The following is a 26,137-nucleotide window of genomic DNA, read 5'->3' as shown; positions in this document are numbered from 1 at the left end:
CCCTCAGGGCGCGCGCGCGCGGCCGCCGCCCGCCATTGTCCGCGCGCCGTGTGGCGCAGTTTTAATTCGGGGAGGGCGGGGGAGGCCGCTCTGCGCATGCGCGGCCGCTCTGAGGGGAGGGGGAGGCAAGATGGCGGCGCCCGCCCCCGCGTGAGGGAGAAGGGCGGGGCGTGAGGGAGAGAGGCGGGAAAGATGGCGCTGGCCTGGGCCGCGGCGGCGCTGAGGGCGGCGGTAGGAGGCGGCGTGAGGGGAGCGGCGAGGCCGCGGTGGGCTCAGGTGAGGCGGGGAGCGGCGGGAGGGGACACCGGGAATTGCGGGGGTGGGGGGGGGGTGGGGGGGGAGGGGAGGTCGGGATGTGAGGGGGAGGTGGGGGGAGGGGAAACACGGGCGCCACGTGCGGCGGGCGGGGCGAGTGACGTCATTTTGGCGGCGGTTTGCCCCGCTAGGGGGCGCGCGGGCCCGGGAGGGGCGCGGTCGTGGGAGGCGTGACGTCATTGTCCGCAGTGCGATGACGTCATAACGCGCTGCGGGCCTGTTTTAGCCCGGCCAGAGTGACGTCACCGCGGGCATTTCCCCCTCCCCCCCTTCCCCCCTTCTGAGGGGGGCCCTGAGGGGGATGGGAGGGGGCGTCCCGTGTGACGTCATCACTCCGAACACAAGTATGACGTCATAAACCCCCCCCAGGACCTCCCCCGTTTCTGCAGCACCCAAGAAACCCCCAAGGACCCCCCGCCCGCCCCCTCCCCCTACCAGGAGCGGCCCTGGGAGTACCTGGAGAGCGAAGGTTGGTGTGGGGGAAGGGAATTTGGGGAATTTTGGGGGAGCCAGGAGGGGTTTTGGGGGGGGGGGGGGGATCCCCCAACCCATCCAAACCCAAAAACGTCCCCTCACCCCCAGAGTACCGGGCCACCTACGGTGACAAGCCGGTGTGGCACGGCTACCGCCGCAACCACAAGGGCTCCGTCCCCCCGCAGCGTGCCCGAAAGGCCTGTCTGGTGAGTACTGGGAGCACTGGGGGGCACTGGGAGCACTGGGGACACACTGGGGACACACTGGGAGCACTGGGGACACACTGGGGACACACTGGGAGCACTGGGGACACACTGGGGACACACTGGGGACACACTGGGAGCACTGGGGACACACTGGGGACACACGGGGGGCACTGGGGACACACGGGGGGCACTGGGGACACACTGGGGACACACTGGGAGCACTGGGGACACACTGGGGACACACTGGGGACACACTGGGAGCACTGGGGACACACTGGGAGCACTGGGGGGCACTGGGGACACACGGGGGGCACTGGGGACACACTGGGAGCACTGGGAGCACTGGGGGGCACTGGGGACACACTGGGGGGCACTGGGGACACACGGGGGGCACTGGGGACACACGGGGGGCACTGGGGACACACTGGGAGCACTGGGGACACACTGGGAGCACTGGGAGCACTGGGGGGCACTGGGGACACACTGGGAGCACTGGGGACACACTGGGAGCACTGGGAGCACTGGGGGGCACTGGGGACACACTGGGAGCACTGGGGGGCACTGGGGACACACTGGGAGCACTGGGGACACACTGGGAGCACTGGGAGCACTGGGGGGCACTGGGGACACACTGGGAGCACTGGGGGGCACTGGGGACACACTGGGAGCACTGGGGACACACTGGGAGCACTGGGGACACACTGGGGACACACTGGGGGGCACTGGGGACACACTGGGGGGCACTGGGACACACTGGGGACACACTGGGGGGCACTGGGGACACACTGGGAGCACTGGGGGGCACTGGGGACACACTGGGAGCACTGGGGGGGAGGGACTGGGGGCGTTCTGGGGACTCTTGAGGTGCCTCAGGTGCCATTTTGGGGCATCTCGGGGACGTCTGAGGCCTCTCAGTGGCACTTCGGGGGGCACTGGGACGTTCTGGGGGTTACTGGGAGTGACTGGGACGTTCTGGGGGGGTTACTGGGAGTGACTGGGACGTTCTGGGGGTTACTGGGACATTCTGGGAGTTACTGGGAGGCACTGGGAGGTTCTGGGGGTTACTGGGGGTTACTGGGACATTCTGGGGGTTACTGGGACGTTCTGGGGGTTACTGGGAGTGACTGGGACGTTCTGGGGGGGTTACTGGGGGTTACTGGGACATTCTGGGAGTTACTGGGAGTGACTGGGATGTTCTGGGGGGGTTACTGGGGGTTACTGGGACATTCTGGGGGTTACTGGGAGTGACTGGGACGTTCTGGGGGGGTTACTGGGAGTTACTGGGAGTGACTGGGAGGTTCTGGGGGGGTCACTGGGAGGCACTGGGATGTTCTGGGGGTTACTGGAACATTCTGGGGGTCACTGGGAGTGACTGGGACGTTCTGGGGGGGTTACTGGGGGTTACTGGGACATTCTGGGGGTTACTGGGAGTGACTGGTACGTTCTGGGGGGGGTCACTGGGGGTTACTGGGACATTCTGGGAGTTACTGGGAGTGACTGGGACGTTCTGGGGGGGGTCACTGGGGGTTACTGGGACATTCTGGGAGTTACTGGGAGTGACTGGGACGTTCTGGGGGGATTACTGGGGGTTACTGGGACGTTCTGGGGGGGTTACTGGGGGTTACTGGGACATTCTGGGGGTCACTGGGAGTGACTGGGGACATTCTGGGAGTTACTGGGAGGCACTGGGAGGTTCTGGGGGTCACTGGGAGTGACTGGGATGTTCTGGGAGTGACTGGGACGTTCTGGGGGTTACTGGGAGTGACTGGGATGTTCTGGGGGTCACTGGGAGTGACTGGGGACATTCTGGGAGTTACTGGGAGGCACTGGGAGGTTCTGGGGGTTACTGGGATGTTCTGGGGGGGTTACTGGGAGGTTCTGGGAGGTTCTGGGGGTTACTGGGACATTCTGGGAGTTACTGGGAGTGACTGGGACGTTCTGGGGGGGTTACTGGGGGTTACTGGGACATTCTGGGGGTCACTGGGAGTGACTGGGACGTTCTGGGGGGGTTACTGGGGGTTACTGGGACATTCTGGGGGTCACTGGGAGTGACTGGGACGTTCTGGGGGTTACTGGGGGTTACTGGGACATTCTGGGGGTCACTGGGAGTGACTGGGACGTTCTGGGGGGGTTACTGGGGGTTACTGGGACATTCTGGGGGTCACTGGGAGTGACTGGGACGTTCTGGGGGGGTTACTGGGGGTTACTGGGACATTCTGGGAGTTACTGGGAGGCACTGGGAGGTTCTGGGGGTCACTGGGAGTGACTGGGATGTTCTGGGAGTGACTGGGACGTTCTGGGGGTTACTGGGAGTGACTGGGATGTTCTGGGGGTCACTGGGAGTGACTGGGGACATTCTGGGAGTTACTGGGAGGCACTGGGAGGTTCTGGGGGTTACTGGGATGTTCTGGGGGGGTCACTGGGAGTGACTGGGATGTTCTGGGAGTGACTGAGACGTTCTGGGGGGGTTACTGGGAGTGACTGGGACATTCTGGGAGTTACTGGGAGTGACTGGGTCGTTCTGGGGGTTACTGGGAGGCACTGGGAGGTTCTGGGGGGGTTACTGGGGGTTACTGGGACATTCTGGGGGTTACTGGGAGTGACTGGGACGTTCTGGGGGTTACTGGGAGTGACTGGGACGTTCTGGGGGTTACTGGGAGTGACTGGGACGTTCTGGGGGGGTCACTGGGAGTGACTGGGACATTCTGGGGGGTTACTGGGGGTTACTGGGACATTCTGGGGGTTACTGGGACATTCTGGGAGTTACTGGGAGTGACTGGGACGTTCTGGGGGGGTCACTGGGAGTGACTGGGACATTCTGGGGGGTTACTGGGGGTTACTGGGACATTCTGGGGGTCACTGGGAGTGACTGGGATGTTCTGGGGGGGTCACTGGGACATTCTGGGAGTTACTGGGAGGCACTGGGACGTTCTGGGAGGTACTGGGGGTTACTGGGACGTTCTGGGGGTCGCTGGGAGTGACTGGGATGTTCTGGGAGTGACTGAGACGTTCTGGGGGGGTTACTGGGGGTTACTGGGACATTCTGGGAATTACTGGGAGGCACTGGGAGGTTCTGGGGGTTACTGGGGGTTACTGGGACATTCTGGGGGTTACTGGGACGTTCTGGGGGGGGTTACTGGGAGGCACTGGGAGGTTCTGGGGGTTACTGGGACATTCTGGGAGTTACTGGGAGTGACTGGGACGTTCTGGGGGGGTTACTGGGGGTTACTGGGACATTCTGGGGGTTACTGGGAGTGACTGGGAGCGGCCCCATTCCCTCTTTCCCCTCAGCGCCGGGGGAAGCCTGTGGGGAACCCCTGCCCCATCTGCCGGGACCGGAACCTTCTCGTGGATTTCCGGGTGAGTTTGGCCATTTCAGGGGGGAATTTTGGGGGCGCTGCATTGGCCCCCTGCTCCTGATTTTCCTTCTCCTTCCCTTTTTCCTCTTTTTTATTTCCTCTCTCTTTCCTTTGCTTCCTTTTCATGTATTTTCCTGCTTTTTCTCATTTTCTTACTTCATTTTTATTTTTTATTCATTTTTTATTCCTTTTTCTTTTTCCTCTTCGTATTCTTTCCTCTTCTTTATCCGTTTTTTCCCTCTTTTAACCTTTTTTCCTTTTCTGCTCCCTTTCTTCTCATTTTCACCCTTTTTTCTCTCCTTTTTTTATAGAATCTCCATGATTTTCTTTATTTTTCCATTTTACTGTTTTTTACTCCTCTTTTTTCCCATTCCTGTTCTTTTCCTTGTATTTTTATATTTCCCTCCTGCTCCTACTTAATTTTTTCTCATTTTTCTCCATTTTATCTCTCCTTTATCTCTTTTTTACTCACTTTTTTCTCCTTTTTCTCCATTTTATCTCTCCTTTACTTCCTTTTTACCCCCTTTTCCCTCCTTTTTCTCCATTTTATCTCTCCTTTACTTCCTTTTTACCCCCTTTTTTTTCCTTTTTCTCCATTTTATCTCTCCTTTACTTCCTTTTTACCCCCTTTTCTCTCCTTTTTCTCCATTTTATCTCTTCTTTATCTCCTTCTCACCTCCTTTTCCCTCTTTTTTCCCCATTTTATCTCTTTTTTTATCCCTTTTTCCTCCTCTCCAGAACGTGAAGCTGCTGGACCAGTTCATCTGCCCCCACTCCGGCGTCATCTTCCACCCCATCCACACAGGTGAGGGGACACCTGAGGGTCACCTTTGTGTCCTCGTGGTCACCTCTGTGTCCTTGTGGTCACCTTTGTGTCCTGAGGGTCACCTTTGTGTCCTTGTGGTCACCTCTGTGTCCTCGTGGTCCCCTCTGTGTCCTCGTGGTCACCTTTGTGTCCTTGGGGTCACCTCTGTGTCCTCGTGGTCCCCTCTGTGTCCTTGTGGTCACCTTTGTGTCCTGAGGGTCACCTTTGTGTCCTTGTGGTCACCTTTGTGTCCTGAGGGTCATCTCTGTGTCCTCGTGGTCACCTTTGTGTCCTTGTGGTCATCTCTGTGTCCTTGTGGTCACCTTTGTGTCCTGAGGGTCATCTCTGTGTCCTGAGGGTCATCTCTGTGTCCTTGTGGTCACCTCTGTGTCCTTGTGGTCACTTCTGTGTCCTTGTGGTCATCTCTGTGTCCTCGTGGTCACCTTTGTGTCCTTGTGGTCACCTTTGTGTCCTTGTGGTCATCTCTGTGTCCTGAGGGTCATCTCTGTGTCCTTGTGGTCACCTCTGTGTCCTGAGGGTCTCCTTTGTGTCCTTGTGGTCACCTCTGTGTCCTTGTGGTCACCTTTGTGTCCTTGTGGTCACCTCTGTGTCCTTGTGGTCATCTCTGTGTCCTGAGGGTCACCTCTGTGTCCTTGTGGTCACCTTTGTGTCCTTGTGGTCACCTCTGTGTCCTTGTGGTCACCTCTGTGTCCTTGTGGTCAGCTCTGTGTCCTTGTGGTCACCTTTGTGTCCTTGTGGTCATCTCTGTGTCCTTGTGGTCACCTCTGTGGTCCCCTCTGTGTCCTCGTGGTCCCCTCTGTGTCCTCGTGGTCCCCTCAGGCCGTCCCTGTCCCCTTGGTGTCCTCGTGGTCCCCTTGGTGTCCTGAGGGTCACCTCTGTGTCCTCGTGGTCCCCTCTGTGGTCACCTCTGTGTCCTCGTGGTCCCCTCTGTGTCCTCGTGGTCCCCTCTGTGGTCACCTCTGTGTCCCCGTGGTCCCCTCAGGCCGTCCCTGTCCCGTTGGTGTCCTGAGGGTCACCTTGGTGTCCTCGTGGTCCCCTTGGTGTCCTCGTGGTCCCCTCTGTGTCCTCGTGGTCACTTTTGTGTCCTCGTGGTCCCCTTGGTGCCCTGAGGGTCCCCTCTGTGTCCCCGTGGTCCCCTCAGGCCGTCCCTGTCCCCTTTTCCCCTCAGGGATCTGCCTGAAGCAGCACAAGCGCCTGTCCCAGGCCATCGCCCAGGCCCAGGACCACGGTGAGCCCCAACCCTGAGATTTTATCACCCTAAACCCCCCCGGCCGCCCCCCAAACCCCTCAAATCTCCCCTTTCCAGGTCTCCTGTGGCTCCGTGTCCCCTTTGTGCCGGTCCCTGAGGAGGATTTCTCCAACCAACACGCGGCCGTGGGGAAAACTCCCCCGGCGCCCGCCCTGAGGGAGCCGGGCCGGGCCTGGTACCCCTGGTACGAGTGGCAGCAGCCCCCCGCCGCCGAGGTGGCCCGGATGCGCCGCCTTTACCGGGGATTCCTCAAGGAGAATTACCCGGATAACCCCCCAAGCCCGTCGGGGAAATAAAACCGTTAAAAATCCTCCATAATTGTGGTTTTATTTGTCAGGGAAACTGAGGCACGAGGCCAAAATGGCGGCCGGGCTCCAAAATGGCGGCGTGCGGAGGGGAGTATATCCCACAATGCACTGCGGGAGGAGGGGGAACGTTTCCCGCCGTGCTTTGCTTTGGCGCGAAAAGCGGGTTGCTAAGGTGGGCGGGGCTTGTTGCTTAGGACGGGAAAATGGCCGGCAGTGATTGGGCGAGCAGGCGTTAGGGGTGGGGCTTATCCCAGGAGAGCAGAATTGATTGGGCGAGGGGTTGCAAGGGGCGGGGCTTGATGTCTGACAGCGGAAGCGATTCGGCGGCGGTTGCTATGGGTGGGATTTGGTCGCTGAGGGCGGGTGAAGGGGCGGCCGCCATTGGTGAGGGACCGCCATAGGCGGGTCCCGGTTGCTAAGGGCTGTCAAATTCTCAGCGACGATTGGCTGACGGTTGCTAAGGGCGGGACTTGGTTGCTACACACGGGCGCGGCCGCTGCAGCGATTGGCTGACGGTTGCTAAGGGCGGGACTTGGTTGCTACACACGGGCGCGGCCGCTGCAGCGATTGGCTGGCGGTTGCTAAGGGCGGGACTTGGTTGCTACACACGGGCGCGGCCGCTGCAGCGATTGGCTGGCGGTTGCTAAGGGCGGGACTCGGTCGCTAAGGACGGCAGAACGGAGCGCAGCGATTGGTCGGCGCTTGGCCTGCCCGGCTCCGATTGGCTGATTCCTCCCCGCGGGGGGCGTGGTTTCTTTGCCGCCCGGGCGCGGCCGTGGCGGTGGCTGCCGGGCCGGGCCCGGCGGGCGGAGGCGGCGGCGGGGCCGTGCCGGGCCCGGGGCTCCATCATGGAGTTCCCTTTCGACCTGGCCCCGGTGCTGGGCGAGCGCTTTTGCGTGGTGGATCAGCACCTGCGGCCCGCGGGGCGCGGCGGCACCGCCAAACGGTACCGGGGCTGGCGCGGGGCAGGGCGGGAAGCGCGGCCGCGGGGCACGCCGGGAAAGTGGCGGGCCCCGCGGATTTTGGGGGTTTCGTGAGGGGAAAGTGGGGTGACAGTGGCTCCTCTCGCTGTCCCCTCGTGCAGGGAGGAGCTGGAGCAGCAGCTGAGGACGGTGATCGATGAGCTGGGCAAGGCCTCGGCCAAGGTGGGGGACAATGGGGGGCTGGAACTGGGGGGGCCCAGGGGTCGGTGAGGGGTCCTGGGGGCAATGGGAGGTGACGGGGGGGGATCCCGAGGGGAAATTGAGGGGTGAGGGGAGGGAAGGAGGGGGTCACAAAGGGTCCCGTGGGGGTCATGGGGGGTCCCGTGTCCCCCCAGGCAGGCCCAGGGCCTCTCCACCCCCGTGACCAGCGCGGCCCGAATGGAGAGCAACCGGCATGTGCTGTACATCCTGAGGGACACCCGGTGAGAGCCCCGAAATCACCCCAAAACACCCCATAAAACACCCCAAAAACACCCCCCAACCGGCATGTGCTGTACATCCTGAGGGACACCCGGTGAGAGCCCCGAAATCACCCAAAAATCACCCTAAAACACCCCAAAAACACCCCCCAGACACCCCCCAACCGGCATGTGCTGTACGTCCTGAGGGACACCCGGTGAGAGCCCTGAAATCACCCCAAAACACCCCATAAAACACCCAAAAAACACCCCCCAGACACCCCCCAACCGGCATGTGCTGTACATCCTGAGGGACACCCGGTGAGAGCCCTGAAATCACCCCAAAACACCTCATAAAACACCCCAAAAACACCCCCCAACCGGCATGTGCTGTACATCCTGAGGGACACCCGGTGAGAGCCCTGAAATCACCCCAAAACACCCCATAAAACACCCCAAAAACACCCCCAAAATCACCCCCCAACCGGCATGTGCTGTACATCCTGAGGGACACCCGGTGAGAGCCCCGAAATCACCCAAAAATCACCCTAAAACACCCCAAAAACACCCCCCAGACACCCCCAACTGGCATGTGCTGTACGTCCTGAGGGACACCCGGTGAGAGCCCTGAAATCACCCCAAAACACCCCATAAAACACCCCAAAAACACCCCCCAACCGGCATGTGCTGTACATCCTGAGGGACACCCGGTGAGAGCCCTGAAATCACCCCAAAACACCCTAAAACACACCCCATAAAACACCCCCCAACCGGCATGTGCTGTACATCCTGAGGGACACCCGGTGAGAGCCCTGAAATCACCCAAAAACACCCCATAAAACACCCCAAAAACACCCCCCAACCGGCATGTGCTGTACATCCTGAGGGACACCCGGTGAGAGCCCCGAAATCACCCCAAAATCACCCTAAAACACCCCAAAAACACCCCCCAACCGGCATGTGCTGTACATCCTGAGGGACACCCGGTGAGAGCCCTGAAATCATCCCAAAACACCCCATAAAACACCCCAAAAACACCCCCCAGACACCCCCCAACCGGCATGTGCTGTACATCCTGAGGGACACCCGGTGAGAGCCCTGAAATCATCCCAAAACACCCCATAAAACACCCCAAAAACACCCCCCAGACACCCCCCAACCGGCATGTGCTGTACATCCTGAGGGACACCCAGTGAGAGCCCTGAAATCATCCCAAAACACCCTAAAACACCCCAAAATCACCCCCCAGACACCCCCCAACCGGCATGTGCTGGACATCCTGAGGGACACCCGGTGAGAGCCCCGAAATCACCCCAAAATCACCCCAAAACACCCCAAAATCACCCCCCAACCGGCATGTGCTGTACATCCTGAGGGACACCCGGTGAGAGCCCTGAAATCACCCCAAAAACAGCCCCAAATTCTCCCCAAACCACTCTAAACCTCCCCAAATCCTCCCAAACCCCTCTAATCCTCCCCAAATCCCTCCAAACCCCTCAAATTCTCCCCAAATCCCTCAAATTCCCCCAAACCCCTCTAAACCTCCCCAAATCCCCCCAAATCCCTCCAAGCCCACCCAAATCCCCCCAGACCCCTCTAAACCCATCCAAATCTCCCCCAAATCCCCCCCAAATCCCTCCAGATTTCTCTAAACCCACCCAAATCCCCCTCAAATCCCCCCCAAACCCCTCTAATCCCCCCAAATCCCCCCTAAATCCTTCTAAACCTCCCCAGATCCCTCCAGATTTCTCTAAACCCACCCAAATCCCCCCCAAATCCCCCCCAGACCCCTCTAACCCCCCCAAATCCCCCCCAAATCCTTCTAAACCTCCCCAAATTCCCCCAGACCCCTCTAAACCCATCCAAATCCCCCCCAAACCCCTCTAAACCTCCCCAAATCCCCCCGAAATCTTTCTAAACCTCCTCAAATCCCCCCAAACTCCTCTAAACCCATCCAAACCCCCCCCAAATTCTCCTCAAACCCCTCTAAACACCCCCAAATCCCCCCAAATTTCTCTAAACCTCCCCAAATCTCCCCCAAATCCCCCCCAGACCCCTCTAAACATCCCAAATCTCCCCCAAATCCCCCCCAAATTTCTCTAATCCCCCCCAAATCCCCCCCAGACCCCTCTAAACCTCCCCAAATCCCCCCCAAATCCCCCCCAGACCCCTCTAAACCTCCCCAAATCCCCCCAAATCCCCCCCAGACCCCTCTAAACCTCCCCAAATCCCCCCCAAATCTTTCTAAACCTCCTCAAATCCCCCCAAACTCCTCTAAACCCATCCAAACCCCCCCCAAATTCTCCTCAAACCCCTCTAAACACCCCCAAATCCCCCCAAATTTCTCTAAACCTCCCCAAATCTCCCCCAAATCCCCCCCAAACCCCTCTAAACATCCCAAATCCCCCCCAAATTTCTCTAATCCCCCCAAATCCCCCCCAGACCCCTCTAAACCTCCCCAAATCCCCCCCAAATCCCCCCCAAACCCCTCTAAACATCCCAAATCCCCCCCAAATTTCTCTAATCCCCCCCAAATCCCCCCCAGACCCCTCTAAACCTCCTCAAATCCCCCCCAAATCCCCCCAAATTTCTCTAATCCCCCCCAAATCCCCCCCAGACCCCTCTAAACCTCCCCAAATCCCCCCCAAATCCCCCCCAGACCCCTCTAAACCTCCCCAAATCCCCCCCAAATCCCCCCCAAATTTCTCTAATCCCCCCCAAATCCCCCCCAGACCCCTCTAAACCTCCCCAAATCCCCCCCAAATCCCCCCCAGACCCCTCTAAACATCCCAAATCCCCCCCAAATCCCCCCAAATTTCTCTAATCCCCCCCAAATCCCCCCCAGACCCCTCTAAACCTCCCCAAATCCCCCCCAGACCCCTCTAAACATCCCAAATCCGCCCCAAATCCTCCCCAAATTTCTCTAATCCCTCCCAAATCCCCCCCAGACCCCTCTAAACCTCCCCAAATCCCCCCCAGGTCCCCCAAAAGGCGCCGTGCTCGGGTTCCTCAAGGTCGGGTACAAGAAGCTTTTCCTGCTGGTGAGTCCTGGGACGGATCCCTCGGGTTTGGGGGATTTTGGGGGGTCCCCAGGGGGGATTTTGGGGGTTCCCAGGGGGGGGATTTTGGGGGTCCCCAGGGGGGAGATTTTGGGGGTCCCCAGGGTGGGATTTTGGGGGTCTCCAGGGGGGGATTTTGGGGTTCCCAGGGGGGGATTTTGGGGTTCCCCAGAGGGGGGATTTTGGGGGGTCTCCAGGGGGGATTTTGGGGGTCCCCAGGGTGAGATTTTGGGGGGTCCCAAGGGGGGGATTTTGGGGGTCCCCAGGGGGGGATTTTGGGGTTCCCCAGGGGGGGGATTTTGGGGGTTCCCCAGGGGGGATTTTGGGGGTCCCAAGGGGGGGATTTTGGGGGTTCCTGGGGGGGGATTTTGGGGGGTCTCCAGGGGGGGATTTTGGGGTTCCCAGGGGGGGATTTTGGGGGTCTCCAGGGGGGGATTTTGGGGGGTCCCCAGAGGGGGGATTTTGGGGTTCCCAGGGGGGGATTATGGGGGTCCCCAGGGGGGGATTTTGGGGTTCCCCAGGGGGGATTTTGGGGGTCTCCAGAGGGGGATTTTGGGGGTTCCTGGGGGGGGGTTTTGGGGTCTCCAGAGGGGGATTTTGGGGGTCTCCAGGGAGGGATTTTGGGGGTCTCCAGGGGGGGATTTTGGGGGTCCCCAGGGGGGGGGATTTTGGGGTTCCCAGGGGGGGGATTTTGGGGGTCTCCAGGGGGGGATTTTGGGGGTCTCCAGGGGGGGATTTTGGGGTTCCCAGGGGGGGATTTTGGGGGTCTCCAGGGGGGGATTTTGGGGTTCCCCAGGGGGGGATTTTGGGGTTCCCAGGGGGGGATTTTGGGGTCTCCAGGGGGGGATTTTGGGGGTCTCCAGGGGGGGATTTTGGGGTCTCCAGGGGGGGATTTTGGGGGTCCCAAGGGGGGGGATTTTGGGGTTCCCAGGGGGGGATTTTGGGGTTCCCCAGGGGGGGATTTTGGGGGTCCCCAGAGGGGGAATTTGGGGGTCTCCAGAGGGGGATTTTGGGGGTCCCAGGGGGGGATTTTGGGGGTCTCCAGGGGGGGATTTTGGGGTCCCAAGGGGGGGGATTTTGGGGGTCCCAGGGGGGATTTTGGGGTCCCCAGGGGGGGATTTTGGGGTTCCCCAGGGGGGGATTTTGGGGTTCCCGGGGGGGGATTTTGGGGGTTCCTGGGGGGGGATTTTGGGTCTCCAGGGGGGGATTTTGGGGGTCCCAGAGGGGATTTTGGGGTCCCCAGGGTGAGATTTTGGGGTTCTCAGGGGGGGATTTTGAGGGTTCCAAGGGGGGGATTTTGGGGTCTCCAGGGGGGGATTTTGGGGTCTCCAGGGGGGGATTTTGGGGGTCCCCAGGGGGGATTTTGGGGGTCTCCAGGGGGGGATTTTGGGGTTCCCCAGAGGGGGATTTTGGGGTTCCCCAGGGGGGATTTTGGGGGTCCCCAGGGGGGGATTTTGGGGTCTCCAGGGGGGGATTTTGGGGTTCCCCAGGGGGGGATTTTGGGGTTCCCAGGGGGGGATTTTGGGGGGTCTCCAGGGGGGGATTTTGGGGGGTCCCCAGAGGGGGATTTTGGGGTCCCCAGGGGGGGATTTTGGAGGTCCCAGAGGGGATTTTGGGGTTCCCAGGGGGGGATTTTGGGGTATTTGACTCCCCCAAACTCTCCCCCAGGATCGGGACGGGTCCCACGTGGAGGTGGAGCCGCTCTGTGTCCTGGATTTTTACATCCACGAGTCCCAGCAGCGCCGGGGGCTGGGCATGGAGCTCTTCCGGGAGATGCTGCAGGTTTGGGGGGAAAAACGGGGATTTTGGGGAAAAATTGGGAATTTTGGGGGAAAAACAGGGATTTTGGGAGAAAAAACATGAATTTTGGGAGGGAAAACGGAGGTTTGGGGGGGAAGAAATTGAATTTTGGGGGAGAAAATGGGGATTTTGGGGGGAAAAAAGGGAATTTTGGGGGGGAAAATGGGGATTTTGGGGGGAAAAAGGGAATTTTGGGGGGGGAAATGGGGATTTTGGGGGGGAAAAGGGAATTTTGGGGGGGAAAATTGGGATTTTGGGGGGAAAAAGGGAATTTTGGGGGGGAAAATGGGGATTTTGGGAGAAAAAACATGAATTTTGGGAGGGAAAACAGGGGTTTGGGGGGGAAGAAATTGAATTTTGGGGGAGAAAATGGGGATTTTGGGGACAAAATGGGAGTTTTGGGGGGAAATGGGAATTTTGGGAGAAAATTGGGAAGTTGGGGGGGAAAAAACATGAATTTTGGGGGTGAAAACATGAATTTTGGGGGGGGAAAACGGGGATCCTGTGGGGGAAAAAGGGAATTTGGGGGGAAAAAATCAGGAATTTGGGGGGGGAAAATGGGGGTTTGGGGGAAAAAATGGGAATTTTGGGTGGGAAATGGAGATTTTGGGTAGAAAATGGGAATTTTTAGGCAGGAAAACAATAATTTTATGGGTGGAAACCGGGATTTTGGGAGGGAAAGTGGGAAATTTTGGTGAAAAAGCAGGAATTTTTGTGGGGAAAAAGGAAACCTGAGGGAGAAAACGGGAATCAGGGAAAGCCCAACCCCCCAATTCCCAAAAAATTCCAGAGGGAGAGGGTGCAGCCGGAGAAATTGGCCGTGGACCGACCCTCGGAGAAACTCCTGGGCTTCCTCAGGAAACATTTTGGGCTCTGCAACCTCATCCCACAGGTGAGGGGAAGGAAAAAAGGGGAACATTTCACATTTTGTGGAGGAGTTTTTTTTCCATATTAAAAATCAGATTTTTGGTGGAAGAAATCCCAGATTTTTGGCGTTAATTAGCGGGATGAATTTTAATTGTGTGTTTGTTCGTTAGCACGGATAGAGCCCCGCGGGGGAGTGGAATTGCCGGGAATTACATCAGGTTCCTTCTTGCCCCCCTTCTCCAGGTGAACAATTTCGTCATCTTTGAGGGGTTTTTCTCCACCAGAAGTGGTGAGTCCCGGGCTGGGATTCCAGGGAACCCTTCTGGAACGTTCCAGGGGCTCCCAGGGTGGGATTTGGGGAATCCTGGGTGGGATTTTGGGGTATCTGGGTGGATTTTGGGGTGGATTTGGGGAAATCCTGGGGTTTTTCTCCACCAGAAGCGGTGAGTCCCGGGCTGGGATTCCAGGGAATCCTTCTGGAACATTCCAGGGGCTCCCAGGGTGGGATTTGGGGTGGATTTTGGGGAATCCTGGGTGGGATTTTGGGGAATCCTGGGTGGATTTTGGGGAATCCTGGGTGGGATTTGGGTGGATTTTGGGGAATCCTGAGTGGATTTTGGGGAATCCTGGGTGGATTTTGGGTGGATTTGGGGAATCCTGAGTGGATTTTGGGGAATCCTGAGTGGATTTTGGGGGATCCTGGGTGGATTTTGGGGAATCCTGAGTGGATTTTGGGTGGATTTTGGGGAATCCTGGGTGGATTTTGGGGTATCTGGGTGGATTTTGGGGTGGATTTTGGGGTATCTGGGTGGATTTTGGGGTGGATTTTGGGGTATCTGGGTGGATTTTGGGGTGGATTTGGGGGAATCCTGGGGTTTTTCTCCACCAGAAGCGGTGAGTCCCGGGCTGGGATTCCAGGGAACCCTTCTGGAACGTTCCAGGGGCTCCCAGGGTGGGATTTGGGGAATCCTGGGTGGGATTTGGGTGGATTTTGGGGATCCTGAGTGGATTTTGGGGAATCCTAGGTGGGATTTTGGGGAATCCTGGGTGGATTTTGGGGATCCAGGGTGGGATTTTGGGGATCCTGAGTGGATTTTGGGGAATCCTAGGTGGGATTTGGGGAATCCGGGGTGGATTTGGGGGAATCCTGGAGTTTTTCTCCACCAGAAGCGGTGAGTCCCGGGCTGGGATTCCAGGGAATCCTTCTGGAACGTTCCAGGGGCTCCCAGGGTGGGATTTGGGAATCCTGGGTGGGTTTTGGGGGATCCTGGGTGGGATTTGGGGAATCCTGGGTGGATTTTGGGGTATCTGAGTGGATTTTGGGGTGGATTTTGGGGAATCCTGGGGTTTTCTCCACCAGAAGCGGTGAGTCCCGGGCTGGGATTCCAGGGAATCCTTCTGGAACGTTCCAGGGGTTCCCAGGGTGGGATTTGGGAATCCTGGGTGGGATTTTGGGAATCCTGGGTGGGATTTGGGGAACCCTGGGTGGATTTTGGGGAATCCTGAGTGGATTTTGGGGAATCCTGAGTGGATTTTGGGGTGGATTTGGGGGAATCCTGGGGTTTTTCTCCACCAGAAGCGGTGAGTCCCGGGCTGGGATTCCAGGGAATCCTTCTGGAACGTTCCAGGGGCTCCCAGAGTGGGATTTGGGGAATCCTGGGTGGATTTTGGGGTGGATTTTGGGGAATCCTGGGTGGATTTTGGGGTGAATTTGGGGGAATCCTGGGGTTTTTCTCCACCAGAAGCGGTGAGTCCCGGGCTGGGATTCCAGGGAATCCTTCTGGAACATTCCAGGGGCTCCCAGGGTGGGATTTGGGGAATCCTGGGTGGATTTTGGGGTATCTGGGTGGATTTTGGGGTGGATTTTGGGGAATCCAGGGGTTTTTCTCCACCAGAAGTGGTGAGTCCCAGGCTGGGATTCCAGGGAATCCTTCTGGAACATTCCAGGGGCTCCCAGGGTGGGATTTGGGGATCCAGGGTGGGATTTGGGGAATCCTGAGTGGATTTTGGGGAATCCTGGGTGGATTTTGGGGAATCCTGAGTGGATTTTGGGGTGGATTTTGGGGAATCCTGGGTGGATTTTGGGGTGGATTTGGGGGAATCCTGGGGTTTTTCTCCACCAGAAGCGGTGAGTCCCGGGCTGGGATTCCAGGGAATCCTTCTGGAACATTCCAGGGGTTCCCAGGGTGGGATTTGGGAACCCTGGGTGGGATTTTGGGGATCCTGGGTGGGATTTTGGGGTGGATTTGGGGGAATCCTGGAGTTTTTCTCCACCAGAAGCGGTGAATTCTGGGCTGGGATTCCAGGGAATCCTTCTGGAACGTTCCAGGGGTTCCCAGGGTGGGATTTGGGGAATCCTGGGTGGATTTTGGGGAATCCTGGGTGGGATTTTGGGTGGATTTTGGGGAATCCTGGGTGGATTTTGGGTGGATTTGGGAATCCTGAGTGGATTTTAGGGAATCCTGAGTGGATTTTGGGGAATCCTGAGTGGATTTTGGGGAATCCTGAGTGGATTTTGGGGAATCCTGAGTGGATTTTGGGGTGGATTTGTGCGTTTTCCCGGGTGAATTCCGGATCTTTCCGTGCCGCAGCCCCCGCCCGGCGCCCGTTCCCGCGGCCGCGGCCGGAGGAGCCGATCAAGCCGTACTCGCTGACCGAGCGCGACTGTGAGCAGGGGGCGGGGCCGGGAGGGGGCGGGGCTTCTGTGGACACACCCATGGGTGTGGTCAGGGGGTGAAGAAGTGGGTGTGGCCAGTGGGTGTGGTCAGTGGGTGTGGCTTGGGTGGGTGTGGCCTGTGCTCAGTGGGCGTGGTCTGTGCTCAGTGGGCGTGGCCTGTGCTCAGTGGGCGTGGCCTGTGCTCAGTGGGCGTGGCCTGTGCTCAGTGGGTGTGGCCTGTGCGCAGTGGGTGTGGCCTGTGCGCAGTGGGCGTGGCCTGTGTGCTCAGTGGGTGTGGCCTGTGCTCAGCGAGCGTGGCCTGTGCTCAGTGGGCGTGGCCTGTGCTCAGTGGGCGTGGCCTGTGTGTTCAGTGGGTGTGGGCTGTGCTCAGTGGGCGTGGCCTGTGCGCAGTGGGCGTGGCCTGTGTCCAGTGTGTGTGGCCTGTGCTCAGTGGGCGTGGCCTGTGCACTCTGTGGGCGTGGCCTGTGCGCTCAGTGGGCGTGGCCTGTGTGCAGTGGGCGTGGCCTGTGTGCTCAGTGGGTGTTGTCTGTGCTCAGTGGGCGTGGCCTGTGCGCAGTGGGCGTGGCCTGTGTCCAGTGTGTGTGGCCTGTGCTCAGTGGGCGTGGCCTGTGCACTCTGTGGGCGTGGCCTGTGCGCTCAGTGGGCGTGGCCTGTGTGCAGTGGGCGTGGCCTGTGTGCTCAGTGGGTGTTGTCTGTGTGCTCAGTGGGCGTGGCCTGTGGTCAGTGGGCGTGGCCTCTGCGCTCTGTGGGCGTGGCCTGTGCTCAGTGGGTGTGGCCTGTGTGCTCGGTGGGTGTGGCCTGTGTGCTCGGTGGGCGTGGCCTGTGTGCTCGGTGGGCGTGGCCTGTGCTCAGTGGGTGTGGCCTGTGCTCTGTGTGGCGTGGCCTGTGCTCAGTGGGTGTGGCCTGTGCTCAGTGGGCGTGACCTCTGCTCAGTGGGCGTGGCCTGTGCTCAGTGGGCATGGCCTGTGCTCAGTGGGCGTGGCCTGTGCTCAGTGGGCGTGGCCTGTGTGTTCCGTGGGCATGACCTCTGCTCAGTGGGCGTGGCCTGTGCTCAGTGGGTGTGGCATTTGCTCAGTGGGTGTGGTCTGTGCTCAGTGGGCGTGGCCTGTGCTCAGTGGGTGTGGTCTGTGCACTCTGTGGGTGTGGCCTGTGCTCAGTGGGTGTGGCCTGTGCTCAGTGGGTGTGGCCTGTGCTCCGTGGGTGTGGCCTCTGTGGGTATGACCTGTGTGCTCAGTGGGCGTGGTCTGTGCTCAGTGGGTGTGGCCTGTGCGCTCAGTGGGTGTGGCCTGTGTGTTCAGTGGGCGTGGCCTGTGTCCAGTGGGCGTGGCCTGTGTCCAGTGGGCGTGGCCTCTGCTCAGTAGGCGTGGCCTGTGTCCAGTGGGCGTGTCCCTCCTCTGACCACGCCCCCCCTCCCCAGTCCTGCGGGAGGAGCCGGAGCCCCCCTGGCCCTTCAACCTTTCCCGGGGGTCTCCGGTGCGGGGCAGCCTCCGGCCGTTCCTGCTGCGCCGGGACAGCCCCGGAGCCGCCGGACCCCCGGAGACGCCCCCGCGCACGGAGCCGCCCCCGCGCCGCGCCAGGTGACCCCCGCAACGGGAACGGGGAATGGGAATGGGAACGGGGAATGGGAACAGGGAACGGGGACTGGGGAATGGGAACAGGTAACCCCGCAACGGGAACGGGGAATGGGAATGGGAATGGGAATGGGGACAGGGAACGGGGAATGGGATTGGGAACGGGGACTGGGAACAGGTAACCCCGCAACGGGAACGGGGACTGGGAATGGGAACGGGGAACGGGAACAGGAACAGGAATGGGAATTGGGAATGGGAACGGGGAACGGGAACGGGAACGGGGATTGGGAATGGGAACGGGGAACGGGGACTGGGAACAGGAACGGGATCGGGAACGGGGATTGGGGAATGGGGATTGGGAATGGGATTGGGAACAGGGAACGGGATCAGGAACAGGGAACAGGGAATGGGATTGGGAACGGGGAACGGGATCAGGAATGGGATCAGGAACGGGGATTGGGAATGGGATTGGGAACGGGATTGGGATTGGGAATGGGAATGGGATTGGGAACGGGGAACGGGATCAGGAACAGGGATTGGGATCAGGGATTGGGAATGGGATTGGGAACAGGGAACGGGATCAGGAATGGGATCAGGAACGGGGATTGGGAATGGGATTGGGAACACGGAATGGGATCGGGAACGGGAATGGGAATTGGAGAATGGGAACGGGAATGGGGTTGGGATCGGGAACGGGGATTGGGATCGGGGATTGGGAACGGGGAATGGGAACAGGAATGGGATCAGGAACGGGGAATGGGGAATGGGGATTGGGGATTGGGGAATGGGGATTGGGAATGGGATTGGGAACGGGATCGGGAACGGGGAACGGGATCGGGAATGAGAATTGGAGAACGGGAACGGGAATGGGGTTGGGATCGGGAACGGGGATTGGGATCGGGGATTGGGAACGGGGAATGGGGAATGGGGATCGGGAATGGGGATTGGGGATTGGGGAATGGGGATCGGGAACGGGGATTGGGAACAGGGAATGGGATCAGGAACGGGATCAGGAACAGGGAATGGAGAATGGGGATTGGGAACGGGAATTGGGATCAGGGAATGGGAACGGGGATTGGGATCGGGGAATGGGAACAGGAAATGGGAACAGGAAATGGGATCAGGAATGGGGAATGGGAACAGGGAATGGGATCAGGAACGGGGAATGGGATTGGGGATCGGGAATGGGGAATGGGAACAGGGAATGGGATCAGGAATGGGATCGGGAACGGGGAATGGGAACAAGAATGGGATCAGGAACGGGGAATGGGAACAGGGAATGGGATCGGGAACGGGGAATGGGATCAGGATCAGTTTGGGACCTGTTTTGGGTCTGGGTCAGGATCAGTTTGGGATGGGTTTTGGGATGGGTTTGGGTTGGGTTTGGGATGGGTTTGGGTTCAGTTTGGGATCGGTTTTAGGATGGGTTTTGGGATCAGTTTGGGTTTAGTTGGGGTTGGGATCAGTCCGGGATCAGTTTTGGGCTGGATTTTGTGATGGATTTGGGGTTTGCTCTGGGCTCTGCTTTGGGATTGGGCTTTGGGATGAATTTGGGGCTCAGTTTGAGGAGTTTCCCCTCCCCCCACAGCTCCCTGGGGCGTGTCGGCCGCTGACCTCCCCCACCCCTCCCCCCATGGCCACTGACCCCCTCTTCATGGCCACTGACCCCCCCCCATGGCCACTGACCCCCCCCATGGCCACCGACCCCCCTCCATGGCCACTGACCCCCCTCCATGGCCACTGACTCCTCTCCATGGCCACTGACCCCCTCTTCATGGCCACTGACCCCCTCTTCATGGCCACTGACTCCTCTCCATGGCCACCGACCCCCCCTCCATGGCCACTGACCCCCCCCCCATGGCCACTGACCCCCCCCATGGCCACTGACCCCCCCCCATGGCCACTGACCCTCTCCATGGCCACCGACCCCCCCCCTCCATGGCCACTGACCCCCCCCATGGCCACCGACCCCCCCTCCATGGCCACTGACCCCCCCCATGGCCACTGACCCCCCCCTCCATGGCCACTGACCCCCCTCCATGGCCACTGACCCCCCCTCCATGGCCACTGACCCCCCCCCATGGCCACTGACCCCCCCTCCATGGCCACTGACCCCCCCTCCATGGCCACTGACCCCCCTCCATGGCCACTGACCCCCCCTCCATGGCCACTGACCCCCCCTCCATGGCCACTGACCCCCCCTCCATGGCCACTGACCCCCCTCCATGGCCACTGCCCCCCCTCCATGGCCACTGACCCCCCCCCCCATGGCCACTGACCCCCCCCATGGCCACCAACCCCACTGGGAACCAGTTCCTGCCCCACTGACCCCACTGGGAACCAGTTCCCGCCCCACTGACCCCACTGGGAACCAGTTCCTGCCCCATAACCCCACTGGGAACCAGTTCCTGCCCCACTGACCCCACTGGGAACCAGTTCCTGCCCCACTGACCCCACTGGGAACCAGTTCCCGCCCCACTGACCCCACTGGGAACCAGTTCCTGCCCCATAATCGCACTGGGAACCAGTTCCCGCCCCACTGACCCCACTGGGAACCAGTTCCAGCCCCACTGACCCCACTGGGAACCAGTTCCTGCCCCATAACCCCACAGGGAACCAGTTCCTGCCCCACTGACCCCACTGGGAACCAGTTCCTGCCCCACTGACCCCACTGGGAACCAGTTCCTGCCCCACTGACCCCACTGGGAACCAGTTCCTGCCCCATAACCCCACTGGGAACCAGTTCCTGCCCCACTGACCCCACTGGGAACCAGTTCCTGCCCCACTGACCCCACTGGGAACCAGTTCCCGCCCCACTGACCCCACTGGGAACCAGTTCCTGCCCCACTGACCCCACTGGGAACCAGTTCCTGCCCCATAACCCCACTGGGAACCAGTTCCTGCCCCACTGACCCCACTGGGAACCAGTTCCCACCCCACTGACCCCACTGGGAACCAGTTCCTGCCCCACTGACCCCACTGGGAACCAGTTCCTGCCCCACTGACCCCACTGGGAACCAGTTCCTGCCCCATAACCCCACTGGGAACCAGTTCCTGCCCCACTGACCCCACTGGGAACCAGTTCCTGCCCCACTGACCCCACTGGGAACCAGTTCCTGCCCCATAACCCCACTGGGAACCAGTTCCTGCCCCATAACCCTACTGGGAACCAGTTCCTGCCCCATAACCCCACTGGGAACCAGTTCCTGCCCCATAACCCCACTGGGAACCAGTTCCTGCCCCACTGACCCCACTGGGAACCAGTTCCCACCCCACTGACCCCACTGGGAACCAGTTCCTGCCCCATAACCCCACTGGGAACCAGTTCCTGCCCCATAACCCCACTGGGAACCAGTTCCTGCCCCACTGACCCCACTGGGAACCAGTTCCTGCCCCACTGGAAGCCTCAACTGGGACCAGTTCCCGCCCCACTGGGACCTCCCAGCCCCGTGGGTGCCCCTCCCCCCCCCCGCACGGCCCCGGGGGGTGCCGTCCCCTCCCCCCCCCCCTCGTTTTTGGGGACATTTCAATAAAATCGGCGATTTCCGAGCTTTTTTCCTTTCCCTGGCGTCTTTTCCGGGTCTGGGCGTGGCTTGTCCACTACGTTGCCCATATATGGCAGAAGCCCCGCCCCCCAGCGTGGGAGCTCGCTTCCTATTGGCTGCGTCCTCTTAACCCCGCCCCCGCGCCCCCTCATGAATGAGCGGGGGGTGGGCGGGAACAGCGCGGCGCCACCGCGCGTGCGCAGCCGGTCCCGGGTCACCTTCCCGCGCTCGGCGCATGCGCGCGGCGCCGGCTGGGGGTGGGGGGGGCCGAGGCGCGCGCGGCCCGCGCAGGCGCGGAAGGAGCGCCCGGCGTGAGGGGGAAAAGAGGAGGAGGAGGAGGAGGAGGCGGCAGCGGCCGCGGGGACAGCGACAAACGGGGACCGCCATGTACCGGCACGTCACCGCCACCGTCACCGCCGCCGTCCGCCTCCGGCCCGGCCGCGCCTGGGCTCCGGCAGCGCCCGTAGCGCCCGGGACGGCCCCGCCGCGCCGCCGCTACCGAGCGCGGCCGCAGGTGAGGGCAGCGCTGAGGGGAGAGGGGGCGGGGCCATGTAAATGAGGGGGCGGGGTTATGTAAATTGAGCCGCAGGAAGGGCGGGGTTATGTAAATGAGAGCGGTGGCGGGTAATGGGGAAGGGGCGGGGTTATGAAGATTAAGGCGTGGTTTGATTTAGGGGGCGGGGTTATGTAAATCATAATCGTTTGGTAGGCGGGGCCATGCAAATAGAGCTGCGAATGGGAAATGGCGGTGGGTGTGGTTATGCAAATCAGCTCCGTTAAACAGCGACGGTTAGCGGCTGGTAGGGCGTGGTTATGCAAATTAGCTACGTTTAAATAGCGGTGCTTTCCCGCTAGAGGGGCGTGGTTATGCAAATTAGCTACATTTAAATAGCGTTGCTTTCCCGCTAGAGGGGCGTGGCTATGCAAATTAAGCGCCTTTAAATAGCGCTGCAGTCTTGCTAGTGGGGCGTGGTTATGCAAATGAGCAGCGGGTTCCTGCTGGGGGCGGGGCTCTGGCTCAGGGGGCGGAGCTGGGGGCACCCGGTGGGAACCAAATCCCCCAAAAATGGGGGAAAAGCTCCCCAAATCGGGAAAATCCCTTTTTCTATGGGTCAGGACCACCGAAATGGGGCAAAACCTCCTTAAAATGGGGGAAAAGCTCCCCAAACCGGGAATATCCCCTTTCCCGTAGGAACCAAACCCTCCCAAAATGGGGAAAACCCTCCCCAAAATGGGGAAAACCCTCCCCAAAATGGGGAAAATCCCCTTTTCTATGGATCAGAACCCCCAAAATGGGGGAAAACCTCTTCAAATCGGGAAAATTGCCTTTCCCATGGGGCAAAACCTTCCCGAAATGGGGAAAACCCTCCCCAGAATGGGTCAAACCCCCCTAAAATGGGTCAAAACCTCCCCAAATCGCTCCAAATCCCCTTTCCCATGTGTCAGCCCCCCCCCTTTTCAATGTCCCAACCCCCTCCTCTCCCCCTCCCCAGACATCCCCAGTCCAAAATTCCCCATTTTTGGCCCCGATCCCAAATTCCCCGTTTTTCCCCCCATTCCCAGGGCCTGGAGCCCCCCCTGGGGCTGGCGCTGCTGCCCCCCCCGCGCTGTCCCCAGCCCCGGCCCCCCGGGACCCCCCCCCGGGGGCTGCAGGGGCTCGGGGGTCCCGTCACCACCGTGGACGGGCGGCGCGAGGACGACATCGATGTCAGGGACCGCCCCCGGCTGCTGCTGGGACCCCCCGGACCCCCCCCCCGGCGGCCCCGGGACCCCCCCCCGGGGGTCGGGCCAACCCCCCCTCCATGGAGGAGCACCTGGCCACCATGCACGAGAAACTGAGGCACGAGGTGACAGCGGGGGGACAGCGGGGGGGACACTGGGGGGGATACTGGGGGGACACTGGGGACACTGGGGGGGAGAATGGGGGGCACTGGGGGGGCATTGGGGGGACACTGGGGACACTAGGGGGGCACTGGGGGGACATTGGGGACACTGGGGGTACACTGGTGGGGGATTTGGGACACTGGGGGGACACTGGGAGGACATTGGGGGAGAGTGGGGGACACTGGGGGAGAGTGGGGGGCACTGGGGGGACATTGGGGACACTGGAGGACACTGGTGGGGGATTTGGGACACTGGGGGGACACTGGGAGGACATTGGGGGAGAGTGGGGAACACTGGGGGGACATTGGGGGGGCACTGGGGACACTGGGGGGGCATTGGGGACACTGAGGACACTGAGGGGGGCATTGGGGGACACTGGGGGAGAGTGGGGGGACACTGTCAACACTGGGGGGACACTGGGGGGACACTGGGGGGACACTGGTGGGAGATTTGGGACACTGGGGGGACATTGGGGGCATTGGGGGGACACTGGGGACACTGGGGGGGCACTGGGGGAGAGTGGGGGGACACTGGGGGGACACTGGGGGAGAGTGGGGGGACACTGGGGGGAAACTGGGGACACTGGGGACACTGGGGGCATTGGGGGGACACTGGGGGACACTGGAGACACTGTGGGGGACACTGGGGGGACACTGGGGGGACACTGGGGACACTGGGGGGGCGTTGGGGGGACGCTGGGGGGGCATTGGGGACATTGGGGGGACACTGGGGGACACCAGGGAGCGGTGACAGGATCCAGGGGGGTGGGGGAGGGGGAGGTGACAGCCCCGGTGACCCCCCCGTGTGTCCCCTCCCCCCTCCCCTCTCCCAGCTCCCCAATTTCTTCCTGAAGATTCCGGATTATTCCATCTACGCCCCCGACGTGGAGTTCCAGTGCCAGCACCTGCACCTGCACACACGGTGGGGACACCTGGGGACACTGGGGGGACACTGGGGACACTGGGGACACCTGGGGACACTGGGGGGACACTGGGGGTAGAAGAGGGGTGACAGGGAGGTGACAGAGGGGTATCAGGGGGTGACAGGGGGGTGTCAGGGATGGCAGCAGGGGACAGATGGGGACAGTGAGGTGACAGGGAGGTGACAGGGGACAGATGGGGACAGAGGGGGTGTCAGGGGGGTGACAGGGGGTGACAGGGAGGTGACAGGGGATGACAGGGAGGTGACAGGGAGGTGACAGGGAGGTGACAGGAGGTGTCAGGGGGTGACAAGGGGGTGGCAGGGGGGTGACAGGGGGTGGCAGGGAGGTGTCAGCAGGGGATGGGGGGGGGACAGGGATGGCAGCAGGGGACAGTGGGGACAGAGGGGGTGTCAGGGGGTGTCAGGGTGATATCAGGGGGTATCAGGGGGTATCAGGGGGTGTCAGGGGTGCCAGCAGCAGTGTCCCTGTCCCCAGGGGCCGGGCCATGTACGCGGTGGCCGTGGCGCTGTGCCGGGCCCTGGCCTGGGGTTACTTTGCCAGCCTCAGGCTGGAGCTGCTGGCGCTGACGCGGCACCCGGAGGATTGGAGCCTGCGGGCACGGTGGCGCCTGACCGGGCTGCCCCTGCACCTGCTGCTGCTGCGCTGGTACCGGCGGGACAAACGGACCCTGCTCAGGTGAGGGACACACCTGTGTCACCCCCCTGTGTCACCTGTGTGTCACCTGTGTGTCACCTGTGTCACCTCCTGTGTCACCCCCTGTCACCCCCTGTCATCCCTGTCACCCCCTGTCATCCCTGTGTCATCCCTGTCACACCCTGCCCCTGCACCTGCTGCTGCTGCGCTGGTACCGGAGAGACAAACGCACCTTGCTCAGGTGAGTGTCACACCTGTGTGTCACCTGTGTCACCTGTGTGTCACCCCCTGTCACCTCCTGTCACCCCCCTGTGTGTCACACCCTGCCCCTGCCCCTGCACCTGCTGCTGCTGCGCTGGTACCGGCGGGACAAACGCACCCTGCTCAGGTGAGGGACACACCTGTGTGTCACCTGTGTCTCCTGTGTGTCACCTGTGTCTCCTGTGTGTCACCTGTGTGTCACCTGTGTGTCACCTGTGTGTCACCTGTGTGTCACCTGTGTCACCTGTGTCACCTGTGTCACCTGTGTGTCACCTGTGTGTCACCTGTGTGTCACCTGTGTGTCACCTGTGTCACACCCCCCAATGTCCCCCCCAGGTCCTACGACGCCCTCTCCACCTTCTTCCTCAACTCCGGGGGGCTGATCCGCTGCCACCGCGTCGACAAGGTGAGTGTCACCCACCTGGGGACACCCCTGGGGACACCTGGGGACACCCCTGGGGACACCCCCGGTGCCACCCCCGCTGTCCCCTGACCCCGTGTCCCCTCCCCCAGCTGATGCCGGCCCCCACCGCTGTCCCCGAGCCCAAGAAGCTCCTGGTGGCCTCGGCGCTGGCGGCGGCGCTGGCCCCGCCCTGAGGGGACACCTGAGGGGACACCTGAGGGGACACCTGAGGAGCGCCCCTCCCCCACCCCGGAGCGGCTCCCACGTCACCTGCGCCCCTCCCCCACCCGCCGCGCCCCTCCCCCACTAATTTAAGGAACACAATAAAGGAACCGGAAGTGAAGCGGGGCTGTATTGGGGTGAGCAGGTGTGAACA

At 61.0% G+C, this 26,137-nt stretch overlaps 4 protein-coding genes across 4 annotated transcripts; 3 read left to right on the top strand and 1 right to left on the bottom strand.

Annotated features, from left to right (window-relative positions):
• The first annotated feature begins 42 nt into the window (after positions 1-42).
• On the top strand, positions 43-6,739 carry MRPS18B (mitochondrial ribosomal protein S18B). The gene is made up of 7 exons (XM_058857278.1): positions 43-276; positions 685-784; positions 898-995; positions 4,287-4,355; positions 5,093-5,159; positions 6,349-6,408; positions 6,487-6,739. Exons 1-7 carry the CDS (start codon positions 193-195, stop codon positions 6,723-6,725), a joined length of 717 nt encoding a protein of 238 aa, XP_058713261.1. The 5' UTR covers positions 43-192; the 3' UTR covers positions 6,726-6,739.
• Positions 6,740-7,466: 727 nt separating this feature from the next.
• ATAT1 (alpha tubulin acetyltransferase 1) lies at positions 7,467-19,741 on the top strand. Its single transcript, XM_058857279.1, is given in 10 exon segments — positions 7,467-7,683; positions 7,822-7,882; positions 8,060-8,158; positions 11,106-11,159; positions 12,846-12,959; positions 13,768-13,869; positions 14,088-14,133; positions 16,436-16,510; positions 17,939-18,098; positions 19,681-19,741. Coding segments are annotated over 10 exon segments (834 nt in total). The 5' UTR covers positions 7,467-7,585; the 3' UTR covers positions 19,706-19,741.
• A 144-nt stretch (positions 19,742-19,885) lies between these two features.
• Positions 19,886-21,583, bottom strand: LOC131588419 (LWamide neuropeptides-like). The gene is made up of 3 exons (XM_058857289.1): positions 20,664-21,583; positions 20,372-20,539; positions 19,886-19,935 (listed from the first exon to the last, which is right to left on the bottom strand). The coding sequence occupies exons 1-3, from the start codon at positions 21,427-21,429 to the stop codon at positions 19,886-19,888; spliced, it is 984 nt and encodes a 327-aa protein (XP_058713272.1). The 5' UTR covers positions 21,430-21,583.
• Positions 21,584-21,952: 369 nt separating this feature from the next.
• On the top strand, positions 21,953-26,061 carry C26H6orf136 (chromosome 26 C6orf136 homolog). The gene is made up of 6 exons (XM_058857381.1): positions 21,953-22,151; positions 23,201-23,484; positions 24,354-24,442; positions 24,939-25,139; positions 25,695-25,764; positions 25,872-26,061. Exons 2-6 carry the CDS (start codon positions 23,440-23,442, stop codon positions 25,953-25,955), a joined length of 489 nt encoding a protein of 162 aa, XP_058713364.1. The 5' UTR covers positions 21,953-22,151; positions 23,201-23,439; the 3' UTR covers positions 25,956-26,061.
• Positions 26,062-26,137: the final 76 nt, after the last annotated feature.

This window comes from Poecile atricapillus, chromosome 26, assembly GCF_030490865.1.
Source record: "Poecile atricapillus isolate bPoeAtr1 chromosome 26, bPoeAtr1.hap1, whole genome shotgun sequence".
NCBI classification, from domain to species: Eukaryota; Metazoa; Chordata; class Aves; order Passeriformes; family Paridae; genus Poecile; species Poecile atricapillus.
Note: the sequence above shows the minus strand (reverse complement) of the source record. Positions and strands in the feature narration are given on the sequence as shown.